The sequence below is a fragment of the Cryptotermes secundus genome, unplaced genomic scaffold (assembly GCF_002891405.2).
Source record: "Cryptotermes secundus unplaced genomic scaffold, Csec_1.0 scaffold445, whole genome shotgun sequence".
NCBI lineage: Eukaryota > Metazoa > Arthropoda > Insecta > Blattodea > Kalotermitidae > Cryptotermes > Cryptotermes secundus.
Window position 1 is genome coordinate 494,118 of NW_019742968.1, and position 19,519 is coordinate 513,636.

Below are 19,519 nucleotides of genomic sequence, written 5' to 3' on the forward strand. Positions count from 1 at the left end.
ATAAGCAAAAATACAACTGTTACTAAGCAATGGCGTCACAGCAACAGATAAATGGTGTCTTCTGTGCTGTTCGTGCAGGATAGTTGGAACAATGCGTTAGTTGTGAGATAATCGCCTGCCGGTAAGAACGTGAGCACGGAAACAGATGACACTGTTAGAATTCGTCACCAGACAATGACTGGTGCGGATATAGCAGACTAAGAACACTTAGTACGTGCTATAGTGAACTGTAAAATGTGCGACTTAGCGATAGCGCTATAGTTACTTGTAGTTATGATCTGTAAGTGTTCAATAAATCCAACTGCAGATTCCAAACCCCGTCTATAGTCACATTCCATAAAATCGTGACAACATCAAATATTTCTTTGATACAACAAATATGCTAATTAAGCTCTATTCCTTGCAGCTGTGTATTGTGTTACTTTTAAGAATTCAAAGCTGTCTGCGTGCTTGCCTCATTTGTCCTTGGTACTGCGAAAGTATACAAGTTTCCCCTAATATTGCGAAACTGAGTATATAGTCCGTAAGCCGTAATTAAAGCATATCATAGGTACTGGTATAGGTACCTTTCAACATCTTAGGTCTATGTCACGCGACGTGTTAAAACAGACCACAGAACGGGCTTTTAAAATAGAACGATTTAGAAAATGTAGGCGCAGTGTAACAATTCTGACGAGCTTCCTCTGTAGCTGCTCCGTATTTGCAGTTCCATAAGTTTTTTTTATTGCTATTGGGGTGGGACTAAGTCCCTTGTATTGCAGCCTCTTCTGGCCTATTGTACCAGCCCAAGATGATAGGTGAGGGTGATTGTGGAGAAATTGGTGGAATGAAGATTGGCAGGGGAAACCGAATTACTCGGAAAAAACCTGCACCAGTGCCACTCTGTCCACCACAAATCCCACTTGACCAGGCCCCGTGATCGAACCCGGGACGCCGCGGTGGGAAGCCAACGACTAACCGCTTGAGCTATGGCGCGGCCTTCGTAGTGGTAACTTCCGATGCTGTGATGTATAGAACGATCAACAGCAGTCGAACGGTTCTCGTGCAATGAGACGACACAACATGAAAATTAATTTCAACTGCTTTAAAACCCGAAAGACTTACAGGAGAAGTACATCAGGAATGAAAAATGAATTTTATCTCCATGTTTACTAAAACATTTTCTCTCCGCAAAATATTTACCGAGTTACGCTCTAGATGTGTGCATAAATGCACTTAGGTCTTGAAGGACACGGACTTCTGAGTTGTATTACCGTGTAGCTCGCAAAAAGCCAAGTGATCTGCTTACCGCTTGCTTGCTGGTTTCTTTCTCAGCTTACTCTTCGAGCCTAAAGGTGGAAGCGATATGTTTCTTCCGAACTACATGGCAATACAATCCAGAAGACCTTATTTTTCTTAAGGCACGTCCACATTACTCGTGCTCGCCAAGCTTGTGCTCGTCGGGAGACTCGTCTGGCTTTTACTTGTGCTCGTAAATCTTCGTCCGCACTACTTCAGTTGCTCGCCAGGCTTCGGCGCGTGAGGATCCGTATATTTACTCGTAGTGTGTATAGGCTGTAGTCGTATTTTAATTTATTGGCTATAGTTTTTAAATTAAAATTTTTAAATTTGCTTGTCTCGTGACTTGTCATATCGTCCACATTACTCGCGAGCATAGCGAGTCACACGAGCACGAGTAATGTGGACGCGTCTTTAGATAAACCTGTGAAAACCTGAAATGCACCACGTAGGTTTTCACTATAAAGTATAGTCAGTTTTTTGGTACAATAGGCCAGAAGTGGCCGCAATACAAGCGACTTAGTCCCACCCCACTAGCATAGTCAGTTTTTACTAAAACTAGGCTACGCACGAAGCAGAGTCAGCAAATAAGTCACAAATTCAAGTAAAATAGCTGCAATGGATGTAATACGTTTTGTATGTGTATCACTAGGTAGAAGCACAGTCCAGCTTCATGACAGTCTAGGTACCAGACGCACATCCGCATGTTCAGAGGCTGATTTCAGTAGTTAAAATGGCGACCGTGTTTGAGGAGTGGATTATCGAAGAGAGACGTTCTGTTGTGCGTTTCTGTGGGCAAAATGACTTAATGCAAATGATATTCATAAAAATAATGTTTCCTGTTTATGGTGGGAAGTGTTTGTCGCGTAAAGCGGTTCACAACTTGGTGGCAAGCGTTTCACTAATGACGAAGAAGTTGAAACGGAGGTGCAGAAGTGGCTGAGGGAGCGGTCAAAAGAATTCTATGTTGTCGGTTTCGACGCATTGGCAAAGCGATGTGACAAGTGTACGAATGTTGGTGGAGAATATGTCGAGAAATAATTTTTTTTCCAGGTTCGAATGTCACATGTTTTGCGTTTTACATCCGTTTGTGTATTTACTGGCTCTCCCTCAAAGTAAAATTTTAATATAATGTCAAAGTTTTAAAATATTAAAATTTCTTAAATGGTTCCTCAAGTGATATGTGCGAAGAGGCGGATAGACAGACAATACAAATATAATAGGCGCATTTTTTTGCAACTTTTCGCTGCGAAAGCACCAAGTTATGGTTGTCGTAAGTACAAAAACAGATTAATACATTCATATAGAGAAACTTCGAAGTTGCAAGTTATTTCGAAGACCTTTAAAACAAGTTGAAATAAGTAAATAAGCAAAACAGAAAGAAACAAGTCAATGGGTCAAGAGAAAAGAAATGTGATTGCATTAGAGTGAAAATGATTAAGGGGAAATCTTAGACCTCTGGTGAGGTTTTACAGTGAAGAGATACTGAGGTCCACTGATACATCTTGAACTGATTTCAAGTGAAGACAAACTTGTTTAAAAATAAAATCTAAGTGAAATACAATTTCTCCATACTTTTTCACCTTTATTAGCAGATAACCAAATATTTCTTCCTCACAAAAGGTAAAGATGTCCTTGTGCACTATGCAATGGACACATATGGGAGAGTGAAGGTATAGCTCTAGCATTCTTGACCTTGGCACTAGTTAGAGGTGAGTGGTCAGCTTCACGCCCCGGTCGCTTTACCCCCGGTACCCACTGGATAGGAGGTTGGGTGGGCCCCAGAGCCGGTCTGGACGACGTGGAGAAGAGAAAATTTTTGATCCTGCCGGGACTCTTTTTAACTACGAACTCTTGGTAGTCCAGCCCGTAGCCAGTCGCTATACCGACTGTGCTATCCCGGCTCACTTTATGTGCCTTCTAGCTCAATAAAGAGAGGGAAATTTCTTGATCAGTTGAGCAATTACCACTTTATCAAGAAGGCCTCTGCGCCACTAAGTTGCTAGCCTACGTACAAGAAAGTGTAGCATGGGGAAACTCAACCTTTCATAAGAAAATCTGCCACACGAAATATGGGTGTTCTTTCTGAAAGCAGAGAGAAACCGCTCCTGCAGTCGGTTGATGACGGCCCTGGGGCCAAACTGTCAAGGTCCAAGGAGTGGTTGATTAAGCTACATAACACCGCACGTAGTTCAAGCACGGTAATGTGTACACCAGCGTAAGAGTAACTTTCTCTCATCTGTTACCATAACATCATGTCTCTCTAGGCCTATAATTTCTACGATTCCTCTGGTCACACTGTTTCGTGACCGAGACATTCTTCCACGTCTGTACTAAGACAACTTCGGCAATGCAAGCATATGTAAACTACGTATAAGGCAAATGTATTAACATTTTCATCCGTTTTAACTGACGTAAGTTCCTCTGCAAAGACAAGATGATCAGCAGCTCCAAGTGCCTTCCCACAACAACAAAACACCAAACTGGCACCACAACTGCACCAAAAATCCACTAACACTGGCATTTCCATCCACCGGCAAGAACATCAATACGGAAGGAAGACAACAAAACCAAGCCGGATACCTACGGGAGAAGAAAATGTGTTTCCTCAAAAACACAAAACTTGAAATATTACCCACGTCAATTTAAAAGAAATATTTTAGTTAATTTAAATTCCAACTCTTTCATTTTGGGAACCGGGGTGGCGTAGTTGGTATAGCGACTGGATACAGGCTGGTCGACCGAGGGGACGGAGTTCGAGTCCCTGTAGGGTGAAGAATATTCTCTTCTCTACGTCCTTCATACCGGCTATGGGGCCCACCCAGCCTCCTATCCGATGGGTACCGCGGGCTCTTTCACTGGGGGTAAAGCGGCCGGCGCGTGAAGGCGACTACTCACCACCCAACTAGTATCAAGGTCAATAAAATGTGGATCTATAAATCCAATCCCCCATACGCCTTCATGGCACAGTGCTTAATTAGGTAGGCACAGACAACTTTACCTTTTTACCGTCCTGTTTATATTTCAAAACACAACGTTTCGGAGACTGGCTCTACCGATCGGGCTCAACTGAGTAGGTTTTACCTGAAGACGAAGACAGAATCATGTTTCAGAAATGTTGTTTTGAAATGTAAACCGGACGGTGTTTTTAGATAAAACAGAATGATGCATAATGTCCAAAAACATAATATTTGTATTGTTCTGGGCTTCATATAACGTTCTAATTTATCAGAAATACTGCTTTACTGAAATTTGTTCTGTTTTCATCTTCAGGTGAACAGGACACGAAGACAGTCACGGCCATAGCCTGAGAGTAGCTTTCCTGAGAGGCCCAACAGAGTACTTTTACCTTCGTATCCTATTCACCGGAAGACTAAAACAGAACCCAGTTTACAAAACGTACTAGTACTCGTATTTTATATTTTGGATGACGGCGAAGTTCAAAATAATAGTCTTAAACATGTCACAACATCGTCAAAAAAAATAAACTTAAAGTATACAGTATTCAAATAGTACGAAGTACTTCATAGTATTCCTGACAAATGAATAACACTCCATGATTTATTTAATCCGTCTTGCAGTGCATACATTCATTTATCTCCTTTCCCTCGCACTACATGTTTCGGCATAATAATGCCATCTTCAGGTGCTTACTTGTCCACGTCAAACCAGTTCATTGCATGCCATGTGAGAACACACACACATACCCAGGAAGCCCAACAGTATAACACACGCAGTCGCAGGAGCACGACACAACAAAAGCACAACACACAAGATAGTGAAGGAGTGCTCCAACAAAGGAGAATGGGCGTGACTGACGTAGTGAGGGGCGACGTAGCGATGTGGTATCCTGAACAATTTTAATATTTTAACCGTTGACAATGTATATGATAGANACATGAATAACACTCATTACGTTGCCGACTACTGCCTGTTGGACAGTATGCCTTACCGCTCAGCTATACCAATTACGTTCCCGGGTAAGGAAATACGTTGGCACGTACAATGCAATCTCTTGCTGAATTTCGGGATCAGACTTTTTTATCGTAAGGCTTAATGAATAGTTTTCCCCCTTGGCACTACAGCCCCAGTGGGCCTAGGCCTACCTCCATGAACTTCTCCGTTCACTTCGGTTTTTCTAGATCTTAGACATTCGGTAGGACTCCTTGGGCGGGTGATCAGCTCGTCGCAAGGCCTCTACCTGTACACAAACACGGAAAAACGAACACAAGCATCCATGCCCTCAGTGGAATTCGAACCCACGATCCCGGCTTCCGAGGGAGCGAGGACAGTGCATGCCTTAGACCGCTCGGCTACCGTGACCGGCTAATGAATAGAGTTAGTTGACAGAATTAACTGTTCGATATGCCTCGTTAAAAATGCCAGAAGACTGTAATCTTGAAAGTTGATCTGAACGACTTTGATAAAATTAGATTAGATAACATTAATGAGGTCTAAGGCTAAGGCACAAAATATTTCCTTCGCTACGGCTTTCTTAACACTGTAGTGGCACCTGTAGCATGCTGACCCGTTGCTAAGCAGTGACTCTGTAAACAACGCCCGCTTTTAGGCAACAGACTCCTAACATGCACCAATGGACTAACAGAGGAACGATGCTTTCTGTGCGGCCCGTCCCGAGATGTTATAAGCGGGCAATTAGTGAGAGTTAGTGCAGTGCAGTGCAGTGCAGTGCAGGGAAGTGAAAGAGTTGGTTGGCGAGTTAGAGAACCGCAGTTCAGTCCTTATGAGCGTTTGTTGCTAGAAGCTGACAGCTGAGGCACGTGGATAATTCGGAAACCCTGAGAAAGGGGAAAGTCCGCCGTTGAAAGCCGTTACCTGGTAATGACTTGTGAAGACACAGAAGACAGAAGACTCAGTATGTGCTGCAGTGAACTTCATAGCGTGTGAATTAGCGATAGCGCTATAGCTGCTTGCAGTTACGATCTGTGAGTGATCAATAAATCCAATTACCAATCCAAACCCCGTCTGTGGTCACTCATACACGTGACAATATAAATGAGAATCGATGGTATTAAATTATCGAAAAACGCTGTGCCACATTTATATTGACTGAGGAACTGAAACGGCTGATGAGACGGATTCGACTCGGATTCTTTCAATTGGAAAATAAAACATATTTAAAAAAACACACCTTCATAGAGACACGAACGCCAGGGCTAAGAGGATCAACACATGGCTTCGAATGTAGGTCTTGTAACTGAGAAACTACTTTCGTGATCTCTGACGAAGCTCCACCACTCCCGATTTCTGTATTATTGGCAACACTGGTTTGCTTGTGGTCACTCTGTCACGTGAGTACGGGCCTACCGCGGTTCTGCTGACGTCAATGGAGAGAGGCTCTAATGGATACGTGTGCCCCGAGTGTTTAACTGAAGTGAAAGAAGCAGCCAATAACTTTCAGGTTACTGAATTAGATGAACAATTATATCCCCTCACTGCGTAATGGAGAAATAAAATATAACAAAAACTGCATGTTATTTGCATTCATAGAAATGAGGCAATGAGCATGGGAAAATGGGAAATATGAGAGCCAACCATTGAACCACGATTTTCTGTGTGCTCCTATTTTTGTGGCAGCATGAATACATTTTTATTTTTGTTCCTATCCGTTTACTATAAACTGGGCTCTTGAAAAGTAGCCTATCCTACAGCAAAAACAGCTCGTAGTCCAACGGACAAGGTGTTTTTAGCATGTTTCTCTTATTTTGAAACAATGAAAGTAGGCTTATGCCATCTCCATGCTGTCTGTGTTCCCCCTTCCATTAACTTTCGAATGCCTGAACCAATCTTTATGGAACCTGGTATGTATATCATGGCACCTGAGCCCATATCAATGCCGTAAAAAGAGGTAACGGTAAAGCTATCCCTGTGCCAGGCCTCGGAGGTCCATAGAGCTGTGAGACGTCGAGGCTCCCACATTTTCTAGACACACGGTTCACATATGGCGGTGAGGTTGCCACCCTCACGCGCCTGTCGCCCTTTACCCTCCAGGAAGATTCCTGGTACTCATTTCTGTTAGTGGCTGAGTCGACCCCAGGGCCATAGTGCGGCTGGAAGGATTAGGTCAACTAAAAACCAGCTCATCGGGAATCGAACCCGCGACCTATTGGCTTGCAGCATAGTGCCTCAACCAGATATGCTAACGCGTGCCCCCCATATGAATGGTGTACTTCATAAATCTCTCCCATCACTGTGTCCGTATGTGTATCTCCTATCGTTGCTAGGCAACGGCTAGGTAAAAGCATTACCGCAGCAAAGAATGCACACGCAAAAATATATATACTCGTACTGTTGGACACGTCGTTTTCTATGCGATCCGTGTCGTATCAAGTAAAGTAGATGATCAGTTCTTCCCAGAACTTGTTTACACTTGGCGTTTTCATGACGGTATACGGGAGTGCCGGGATTTGGTCTCCCCTGAAGCATAACAGACACACGTGAAGGATTTGCCACGCAGCATCACCAACGTGTTCAACACACTGTCATAGCTACAAGGTGCAGTGCATTAGTATGTGTATTCTGTACATTCTTACAAGGGTAGATACGTGAAGCAATCCAGCACCCTTATATACACTGGTGAAAGCGAACATTATGGCGCAACACGTCATGTGGAATGAAAACTGTCTCCGTTTTCACTGAGATGTGTTGCCAGCTGTTGAAAGTTGCAAAGGTTGTTCCAGAACATCAAGTTCTGTGTATTGACATTTTTTATACACAGGGTGTTATTATTTAGAATAAAAGAAAATTACATCTGTTTTCTGTGAAGACACTGAAATGACAAAACAAATTACGAGGTATACACTAAAATATCAGGAAATTAAATGCATGAAGCGATGAAAGAATTATGCAGAACCTAAGCATAACTTGTGAAATCTGACAGTTCTCACAACGGTTATTATGAAGATTATGGTCTTACGAAAGTGACGCCATGCAGTTTGGTAGATAGGTCCCAACATTTCGGAGAAATGTACTCATCTTCAGGCCAGAAAATGGAGGTAGCACATTCCTTCGAAACGCTGGTACCTATCCACCATAGTGCCTACGTCAACAACTTAAGTTTTGGCCTTCCTAGTGGTCTTTTGATTTCTGACTTTCCCACCAATATCCTATATCCTTCCTCTTCTCCCCATTCGTGCTACATTCCTCGTCCATCTCATCCTCCTTGACGTGCTCATTCTAATTATACTTGGGGACGAGTACAGGTTACGAAGCGCCTCATTATGCAGTTTTCACAAACCTCCCGTCAGTTCACCTCTCTTCGGTCCAAATACTCACCTCAACACCCTCAGTCTATGTTCCTCCCTTAATGTCACAGGTCAAGTTTCACGTCCATAGAGAACCACAGACAAAATTGTAGTTTTGTATATTATAATTTTTACGTTTTTAGACAGCAGACAATAACTTAAATACACAAAGAATATCCATTGTGCAAAAAAAGTACAGTTAAAATACGCACAGAATTTCTAACGAACTGCATGAAGCAGAAGCTAACACTAGCTAAATTAGTCGAGAAATTCCCGGCCTATTATGGAATCCGAAGGTTCAGCATTGTGCTTGCAAGATCTAGAAAAATCTGTATTTCCAGAAGGTAACAATTCAGCCAATAAAAACCGAGGATGCACTGTCAATTATTTTTAATAAGTAATAGAGAAATTGCAGGTACCTGAATCTGTATAACAGTGAAAGCAAAACATATTTATATACTGACACATCACAAAAGCGAGTTAATTACAAATTTAGTTACGCTGGAGGAGCTTCATAACGTGTATTCTTCTCCAAGTATAATTCGAATGATCAAGTCAAGAAGGATGTGACGGGCAGGGCATGTAGCACGAATGGGGGAGATGAATGCATATAGGATATTGGTGGGAAAGCCAGAAGGAAATAGACCACTGGGAAGACAAATGCGTAGGTGGGTGGCCAATAGTAAAATGGATCTTAAGAGAGAGATAGGATGGGATGGATTGGACTGATCTGGCGCAGGAGAGGGACCAGTGGAGGGCTCTTGTGAACACGGTAATGAACCTTCGGGTTCCAAAAAACACTGCGAAGTTCTTGAATAGCTGCAAAATTGGCGGCTCCTCCGAAGGGCTCAGCTCCATGAGTAGCTAAGTAGTTCATACAAACATAAATGACCTATCACCATGCATTTCTTTTGTGCTTAATCTGCCAGAAAAGAACTAGATATCGTCATTCAGTAAGGGGCACATTAAACCCACAGCCCCCTACCATGGCTCCGTACATATTGATATTAATGTGCCGGTTGCTCGCTCTACAGAAAGCTTTATCCTACCTGTTGAAGCTTGCGACACTGATGCTGAATCGAACCTCGACCCACCAACACCATACAAGCTGTTGCTCTGATCACAGAAACTGTGATTGCCGATACTGCTGGAAGGTGATGATCCGCCGGCTGTCATGGCACTGCAGTCTATGGTCGTCCTGCCATCAGTTGCCATGTGACCATCTGAACCGGAGTAGATGGACTCATAGCAATTGCTCACAGACGCCACGTCGTCCGACATCCTTAGCGTCGTCACTGATTTGACGTCGTCGTATATGTTGGATTCTGCATCCTCGTGGGAATTATCCTCACCGATACACTGGTAACCCTCACCGTCACAATCATCATAGTTCTGGTCCAATGAAGGATCCGTGGAACCGTGGCAGTAGTCATAACCACTCTCTGTTCCATCGCCGTCGGCACAGTTACTGCAAAACAGAGCTTCTTAAGACTCCATGACCACTTTTATCCTTCTCTATCAGTTAGAACAAACTGCGGCCCTGACACAAACCGAAATAAAACAGAAAAAGAACGGGAAATGCATCATTGCGTATGAAATTAAAATTGTGTCTTCGAACCCTTGTGGAGGAGGAGCTGAATACCTCCACCGTGAACCTGCGAGTCGGAGGAGGCGACGAAAAGGGGAAGTCTCAAATCTGAGACAGTAAAATATGGTCGGGAGTCCCGAGAAAGACTGCGCTGGCAAGGGGAGCACTATACAAAAGAAATACCAGTCCTCTAGTCAGAGATGGCGCCCCACAAAAAACAAGACCTTAACTGTCCAACAGTAATACATATTTGGTCATGAGCCCCAGATGGGCTCGACACCAAGCCTTAGTGACTGACTGGCTGGCTGTCAGTAGCAATGTGACTTTTACTTTGACTTTGTTTCTATGGTTTACGCATGGTTCCCATCTGCTTTCTCAGTAATGATACCGAGCGGATATCAGGTGCTAGATTTTGGTAATTCTGGATTAACGCTTTCGAAAGGGCATTTGTAGACAGATCTGTTGTTTAATAGACTAGTGACTTTCTCGAAATCACCCCAATATTAAGCAAATATTGTATACGACATAAGACACGCATTTTATGGATACCTAAAACTATAATTAAAGCTCCTTTTCTCTCATGTGAAATGCCACAAAATGCATTTACGTCCGAAAGTAATGTCAGACTTAAAATGCATTAAAACGAACGGAACGGACACATGGTAACAATCATACAATACAAACGAAGCGTATCAAGTTCCACCAAAATCTGACAGTTCTATTAATTTGGTCAAACTAACGAAGTTACGCCATTAAATTAACTCGACGAAATGTAGCGTAGGCCTACATTACCGAGTATCGAGAGTGAAATCTGTCAGGCACTTTGAACGTTACTTCTTTTGGCTTATTTTGGACTTCACCCATCGTCTGGTATGTAAAAGACAAAAAACCACGACGTTTCGGAGGCTGGATGTCTCCGTCTTCAGGAGTGATTGGTCCAGTGATTGAGACTAGCTCTTTCTAAGGGGCCCAACTGAGTAGGATTATCCTTCCCTATCCACCTGAAGACGGAGACAGATCCAGCCTCCGAAACGTCGTGGTTTTTTGTCTTTTACATACCAGACGATGGGTGACGTCCAAAATAAGCCAAAAGAAGTACAGTATAGACCATCATCAGAATCCTTTCAAGTCTAACTTTGAACGTTGTTATTTAATCAGACTTCTTGCGTTTCGAAATTACAAAACAAATGCTCAGACATCAGCAGGTTGGCCACATGCGAGTATTATTGACTGCGTACTTTCTCACTAATATCACATTTATTGTAGTCACCCTGACAACTCACCTGACTGAAACTGTAACTTGAGGGATCCTTGGAGACTGTTTCTCTTCATTGACGGGAGGACCTACGTCATCGTACACGTCATCATCTTGTGAGTCAACCATAGAATACGGATGTATGGAAGAAGTTTCATTAGAAACAGCAAACGGCGGATAAACATCATCATATATATAATCAGTATTGTCATTTGTTTCATGCACAGAACCCTCCGGACTTGCAGATCCAGAGTCTTTGTTTTCTGGTACAGGTACGGTGGACTGGTCATCTTGTGTTCGAGTGCTGGTGCCTGGTGGTGATGCTCCCCACAGGAAAGATCTATTCGGGGCCATTAATTCTCTGTCTGTTTGTTGCGAGTTCTCAGTTTCCTGTATCGTGGAAATCTTATTTATTGAGGATTCTGATAATGCTGGTGTTCTCTGTGGAAATGCAAGTTTATCATATCGAGCGGAAGTATTTTCGGCCACAAGGACGTTGCTTACAGTTCTATAAATATTCTCCGAACTGGATATTACCTTCGCATAACTAGAATCCTTACTGCTCTTTTTAGAAAAAGGTACACTTTTACGAATTTGTTCTCCTGTCACTTTCTTGACCGGCACTGCAGGTTTGCTTTTTGTTTGTTTCTGTTCCTTTTCGTTCTGTCCCGAACTTCCCTTAACTGTAACCACTGTAACATTTTGATTACTTTTACCCTGAATATTGTGTTTCACACAAACATTTTCTTTTCCTTCTTCACAATTACCACGTGGTAATTCCGATGTTAACGTTTGGCAGTGATTGGTTTGGGTACTGATACTGTCTTCAACCTCTTTGGGAGTTCGGCCCCCATTGCATACGTCTTCGCAGTCTAGAGACACGCGCACTAAAGTGGTATCCCGTTTAAATATAACTCTAGGATATTTCGGTTCTTTCCTAGCGTCAGCACTCTCTGGTGACTGTTTTGACGCATCTACGCTACAGTCCCTTACAATGATTTTCTTTCCTGCTGAAACCACTGCACTATTTTTTGCCGACGGAGACGCCGTAGCGTTCTCTTCGAATATCTGAATTGCAGCTTTTACGCTGCCACTTTTTGATCCAACAGCTAATGGTCGGTATGGCACGTTGATCCTTCGTTTGCACTCCTTCGTATTGCTGTTATTAGAAGGCTTCTGACTATTGTCTGTTTCCAGTACAGGTTGCCTGGCCGACGAATGTTTTCTAAGTGCAACACCCAAAGATGCAACCTTTGCATTATTCCCATGGTTTGATAACGAACTCTCTCGTTTTGAATTACTGCTGTTTCTTCTGCAGACTGCCATTTTTTCTGTTGGTGGTTGTTTCTTGGATGCAGTAGTTATCGACCCTGCTCCGAGTTGGGGAATCACCAAGAGCTTCTTCTTGGAATCATTTTGGACAATCTCAACGCTTCGCTGTTCTTTATTTTCAAGAATTATCGCATTAAACTTGGAAGCTAGAGCGGCCACCTTGCTGGACAAGTTAGGAGTCCTCGCGTCTGCAAGTAGTCCCTTATTCAGCGTCGAGGAGCGCCTAGATCCTGATGACGACATGCACGATGAAGATAACCTCCCGTTATTAGAACTGCTGCGCACTTTGAAACTTACTTTCCGAGGACTTTCCTTTGTATTCGAACTACCCCGTTTACTCTCTAATTTGGGGCCATCTTCTTGCGACTCGGTAGCAATTTTTTTCACAGGGCCTTCGTTTCTGCAGTTCTTTACTTTGGAGTGAACATTCTTACGCTCCTTTCCATAATTCCTGTTCTCTACATTGCCTTCAATGCGTATCCTTAATTCCTCCACTCTACGAATTGCAGGAATTTTGTAATGAACGTTCGTAACAGGGTCGCCAATCACTGTGTTCCTATCAGTGTTCACTTCAAACTGTTTTAATGAAAAATCTTCACTCTGTACCATCCAGTCATTATCTACGTTCGTCATATTTGAACCAGATAACTTCCCTTTTATCTCCATGGAATCGTTATCTAACTGATGGGGTGATATCTCTGACTCCGTTGAGTCTATACCATCAGCAAAAAGATCGATAGCAGCGTGGCTCTCACTAACTGAGTCATCCACCAAAACAGATAGGTTTCCAATTCCCACACTCCCAGACTCCTCATTATCATTTTCGGCACCTGACGTCATCTTCTTACACAATTTGTCGTTTATTCGAAATTCTATAAACCGACTTAGAAAATTTGACTTTCCACATATAACTTTTCTCTCTTGTTGATGAGAATTTGAATGTTTATTGTCCAGTGTATGGTTCCTGGCTGCAGAGTTGACACTGTCAGCAGAAACACCAGTTCTACTGTCCAGAGATCTCCAATTATGTAAGGAAGTTTGGGCCGATGCCTTTAATTGGCCATCGGCGGAGATTGAACTAGAAATATGTTTCGCTCCCTTCAACACCATCATCACCCCGTCCTCCTCTCCTGTTGTTAGCTTCTTTGCCCTCATCCTGTGAACCAGCGGCAGAAGGCGAAACGGTTGAAGCCATCCACTTCTCTTTACAGAAACGTCTGCAGAGGAAATCGATCGGATGAGTCAGCCATCCTGCAACAAGAAAGCACTTGCTGTACATTCTATGGAATAATGAGTGACCCAAGCATGTTGTATCCCAAAATATTAAACTAAATTAATAAGCTATTAAAAAAATCCAGTTGACTGCGCGCAACAATGAACTAACTCGACAAGCAAACAATCCCTACACCAAAATTTTACGCCAGGGGAAAAAAAGTCTGCTAAAGAAGAAAGCATCTACATGGCGCCATATCCCAGAAGACTTCTTTGTTCATAGTCACCGTCGTGAAAACCTCAACTCTTACAAAGTCTTGTAAAGTTCCCCAGCCAGATCAGACACTGTCATCTTGCAGGAACAGAGGGGGTTTTTAAGTGATATAGTGACATTGTCTTGATAATGGCAGATACATTAAGCATCTGAAAATACCACTTCATCCTTCATGTTGTGCAAGAGGTAAAATATTTTCCATGTCACAGATGAAACTATAAGGTATATGGTAGAAATGTAAGATTTGATGTTTTCACGGCGGTGACTATGAAGAATGTACGTGTATAGGCCCCCTAAAGCATAATAGACCATTGAAGGTCGCAGTGCTAGGGCCAGTTTTATGGCTCATCCTTCATACTCATGGGCCCCCTTAGAAAGTGGTTCTCAATCTTTGTGAGGCCGCGACCCTGTAAATTCATTTTTCTATAGGAAGAGGGCCTGTGGGTTGAGAAACACTGGTATAAGGCACCAAATGTCTTCTCCGGCTGAAACACTGGAATCATGGACTCGAATCCCACTCAAGGCATTCATGTCTGTGTTTCTTCTGTGTTTGTGTTGTCTGGTGTAGGCAGGGGCTTTACGAGGGGCTGACCACCCGTCGAAGAGTCCTACCGAGTCCGATTAATAATTTCAAAATTATTTTTGAATGGGAGAGATTAATCCGTTAATGGGAAGGAAAACCTCGTGCAGTTAACAAGAAAATTTGCATTTAGGACAGTGCCAGAGGAGTACCAGACTAAACTCTTACCATGATCCAGATTGATAAACTGTCAACGCACTTTTTATCTACTCCTCATATCTCTCAATAATCAGGTTGACAGAGCATGTAGTACGTATGGTAAGGTAAAAAGGTAAAGTTGTCCCTGTACTTAACTTAGCAAGCACTACGCCATGAAGGCGTATAGGGGAGTGGATGCATGGACCCAAGTCTTCTTGACCTCGGCACCAGATGGAGGTGAGTGGTCAGCTTAACACCCCGGCCGCTTTACCACTGGGGAAAGAGCCCCCAGTATCCATTGTGTAGATTAGGTGGACCCCAAAGCCGGCCTGGAGCACGTGGAGAAGAGAAAATTGACCCTACTGCGACTCGAACTCCGAACCCTCGGTGGTCGAACCCATAGGCAGTCGCTCTATACTAGTACAGAGTGTACAGAAAGTAACTTCAGAGTTTTTAGAGGCTACATTTTCTTATGCACTAAGCACAGTGAAGGAAAAAACGTTCAAATAAAGGTGGAATGAAGATTGGCAGGGGAAACCGAAGTACTCGGAGAAAACCTGCCCCAGCGCCACTTTGTCCACCACAAATCCCACTTGACCAGACCCGGGATCGAACCCAGATCGCCGCGGTGGGAAGCCAGCGACTAACCGCTTGAGCTATGGCGCGGCCCAAATTCCACAGATAATAAATTATTATCGATCATTCGATAACATAATCTCCCAGTAACTGTATTAAAAACTAAACAAACGGATCAAAGTAATTCCGATCTGCGATAAGTAAGCCTATCCATTACTTTGCAGTGAAATAGTCTATTAGCATTGATTGACGAGAACCGCGACATCCGGTGTGATGAAAGTGATTTACTTGCAGAGAAACTCAGTCACAAGCAAAGCATTCCGTCGGATTCCGGATGCGACCGCTATGTGTTTGCGTGAAACAGTGTCTCAAAGGACAAGATCTAAGCTGATTTCGGCGAGGTCAAGAGTCCAAATCATACAGAAGCCCGGATCTTCTCGTTCACAGTACGAGATACATTTCTAATGGGATTTATGAAAATATTATATCTTCTGCGATACAGTGCCGTGCAGTCCGGTGAAAGTCAACAGACCTATCGGAGGAATATGTCGCCACAATCTTCAGGGTTGAGGTGTACGCCAAAGAACACACTACTACTGCAGCTACCTGCTAACGCTGGTTCCTCGCTCGCGGATTTTTAAACCCTGAAGATGGGGGCGATAAGTTCCTCCGAAACGTCGGTTCACACAAGATCTACACGGCGCCACATCCCAGAAGATGGCATCCTTCATAGTCACCGCTGTGAAGCCCTCAAATCTTACACTTGCTGCCTGTTTCATGTTGGTTTCTTGCTTTACTCTTCCACCCTGAAAATTGAGGTGACATGTTCACTCCGAAATGTCAGTTGACATTCACCGGACTATACGGTGTCATATCACATAAGGTGGAACTCTTCACAATCATCGCTGTGAGGACCTAAAATCCAACATTCACTTGGGATTTTCATGGCTGTAAGGAAATAAATTTGTGGTGTTCGGTGTTACAGCCTCATGCGGTTTGACGTTTAACCCAGAAAACCACAGCCTTGGTTATATTCTGTTACACTAAATGAAGAAAATATTATGATATCCACATCGGTTAGACAAATTCGAGGACTGTTGGACTGCAATCATTACTTAAAAACATTATATATAGTATTCGCTGGCAAACTTTAGACAGTATACGGTATGTTGCGGTTGAAATGTCGAAACTCTACCGAGACATGAATCTACGTGTGTCGTAACATTCTAAATTCAAATGCATTTATAAACATTTAACAACATTTCATTAAATATGGTAATATCAGTAAGATCTCCAGCACCGCTATATCATCCCACCGAACTGTGTTACTGTTTCTTCGATAAACTGAAATTAACTCGAAAACTTTCAAAAGTTCTTGAGGCATTATTCGTTTCATACTAACCTTTATTTTCTGAATATTAAATATTAATCTTGATATTTGCCTGTTTACCTTGTCAGTCGGCGGCTAAACTGCTGCTGGACCTCGCCAGCACAGTCATTATTGTTTCAGAGTCCCACGGGACTCATTACCATATTTTATTGTCCCAAGACTCTGGGAGTTATGCAACTCCTGTTTTAACTCGTCAATTATTGACATTTTCTATTGTGTTAGTCGTTAATATTATGGACTAAATTACATGTTACAACTCCATGCAGTTGAAACAGAGTTGTTGAACAATCTAAGAATCTAACAAATATCTGAACAAGCTCTATCGCCAAATCTCTATACACAGCCCAGTGATTCGCAGTTCGTAGTGTCTTATGAGCCACATCCCGCACCATGAAATTACTATCGCCCGCACAAAATGTTTTACGGCTTTTGGAAACATGTTTCATCGCCGCGCGGTTTTACACACACGCCATAGGATATAACTTAGAACTTCGTCTGGTGGGCATCTGTCCACGAACATCGGCCAACAGACGTAATAAATCTCACTTCCACGGATATAAAAATGTGTTGGCAACTGAATACTAGCCGGGTTACTGTTATGTCGAAGCAAACAGAGGCTGCTGCTCCTTCTTTCGTGGATTACTTAATAACGTTTCCAGTACCGAGACCATATACGAGTTGCACGACTCCCAGAGTCGGGAGACAGTAAAATATGGCCATGAGTCCTGAGGGACTGGAGACCAATAATCACTATGTTTCCAGTCAGGTAAAATTCTGCCGGTCCTCGACAACACAATTCTTGGTTCCGAGACCCGTCGGACTCATGATCGTATTTTATTGTCTCACTACTCTGGGAACTTTGCTGGCGTGGACCTGTAGCAATTTACATGACCCGACCAAATGGAGACCATATACACCGTCGGAGGCTTGTGGTATCACCAATCCCGAGTGTGATTGTGTCACACTTGTACCGTATTATCTGAGATGCATCTCTTAGGATACCACTCAAGCTCAGTCCTTTCCTCCTTCCGAACTCATACCACTAATATTTAGCAACCCAGCAGTATCCTGTCTCTTACTCTGAGGTTCTCTCATTAAAACCGTATATGCATCTCTTGTTTGCAATCTAATTTTCCTAGCCCCTCCACTCATTAAAATTACTTGTAGCTAACGAACTTCAAGGCGCTGAGCCCGTCTTCAAAAGCTGCCAGTCAAGTAGCTACTCAAGAACTTCCTAGCATTTTATGGTACAAGAAGGTTCATTACAGTGTTCACAACAGCCCTCCACTGGTCCATATCTTGAACCAGATCAATCCAAGCCATACCATCCCATTTCTCTAAAGGCGCGTCCACATTACACGTGCTCGTGCGTCAGAAGCTTACTGCTGCCGGAAAATCAGGATCTGGAGCTGACGAAGTGGACGCCCAAACTGGTTTGCATACAAAGCCTTCGCATTTCTTCACAACAGATATCAGCTCCAGGTCCTGATTTTCCGGCAGCAGTAAGCTTCTGACGCACGAGCACGAGTTATGTGGATTCATATTTATATTGTCCACCCACCTACGTCTTGGTCCTCCTAGTGATCTCTTTCCTTCTGGCTTTCCCACCAATATCACATTTGTATTCATCTTCTCCCCCATGCCCTGTCCATTTCTTCCTCCTTGACGTGATCATACCTATTATACTTGTCGAAGAATGCAAGTTATGAAGCTCCTCACTGTGTAGTTTTCTCCAAAAACAACACAGAGTTAATATGGAGAGGTTCAATCTCAAGAAATTAAAAGAGGTAGAGAGAAAAGGGCAGTATTGTGCTGAAATTTCAAACAGTTTCGCAGCTTTGGAAAACTTAAACGCTGAGGTGGATATTTTGGAAACCACTGGAGAGGATATAAAAGTTTCAGCCAATCAGAGTCTAGATTATTACGATCTCAAGAAGCATAAGCCATGGTTCGACGAAGGTTGCTCGCTCAGATTAGAACAAAGAAAGCAGGCCAGACTGCAGTTGTTACAGGATCCAAGCGCGTTAAATGGGGATAATCTGAACAATATAAGACGTGAAACCAGCAGGCATTTCAGGAACTAAAAGAGGGAATATCTGAAAGACAAAATTGATGAGCTTGCAATGAACAGTAAGAACAAGAACATTAGAGACTTGTATAGAGGAATAAATGACTGTAAGAGGGGTTACCAACCTATAAGTAACTTAGTGAAGGATGAGAATGGTGATCTGCTTGCAGATTCCCACAACATTTTGAATAGGTGGAGGAACTACTTCTCTCAGTTATTGAATGTACATCGAGTTAGGCAGATAGAACTACATATAGCTGAGCTGTTACTATTTGCTGCTAGTCCTTCTGAGGTTGAAATTGCTACTGAAAAGTTGAAAAGGTATAAATCGCCAGTTAGTGACCAAATTCCAGCAAAACTGATTCAAGTAGGAGGTGAAATATTTTTTCCCTTGGCGCTACAGCCCCAGTGGGCCTAGGCCTACCTCCATGAACTTCTCCGTTCACTTCGGTTTTTCTAAATCTTACACGTTCGGTATGACTCCTTGGGCGGGTGATCAGCTCGTCGCAAGGCCTCTACCTGTACACAAACACAGAAAAACGCACACACACAAACTAAACATC

The 19,519-nt window shown here is 43.0% G+C and overlaps 1 protein-coding gene across 4 annotated transcripts in view; it reads right to left on the reverse strand.

The window, feature by feature from the left end:
• The window catches only part of LOC111873556, a 111,644-nt gene that overhangs the window by 35,806 nt on the left and 56,319 nt on the right, over nt 1-19,519 (reverse strand). For all 4 annotated transcript variants that reach the window (XM_023868360.1, XM_023868355.1, XM_023868356.2 and 1 more), the window contains 2 exons: nt 11,415-13,969; nt 9,593-10,011 (listed from right to left, as the gene is read on the reverse strand). In XM_023868360.1, coding sequence (XP_023724128.1) covers nt 9,593-10,011; nt 11,415-13,873 — 2,878 coding nt within the window. In that variant the 5' untranslated portion in view covers nt 13,874-13,969. The remainder of the gene's footprint in view (nt 1-9,592; nt 10,012-11,414; nt 13,970-19,519) is intronic.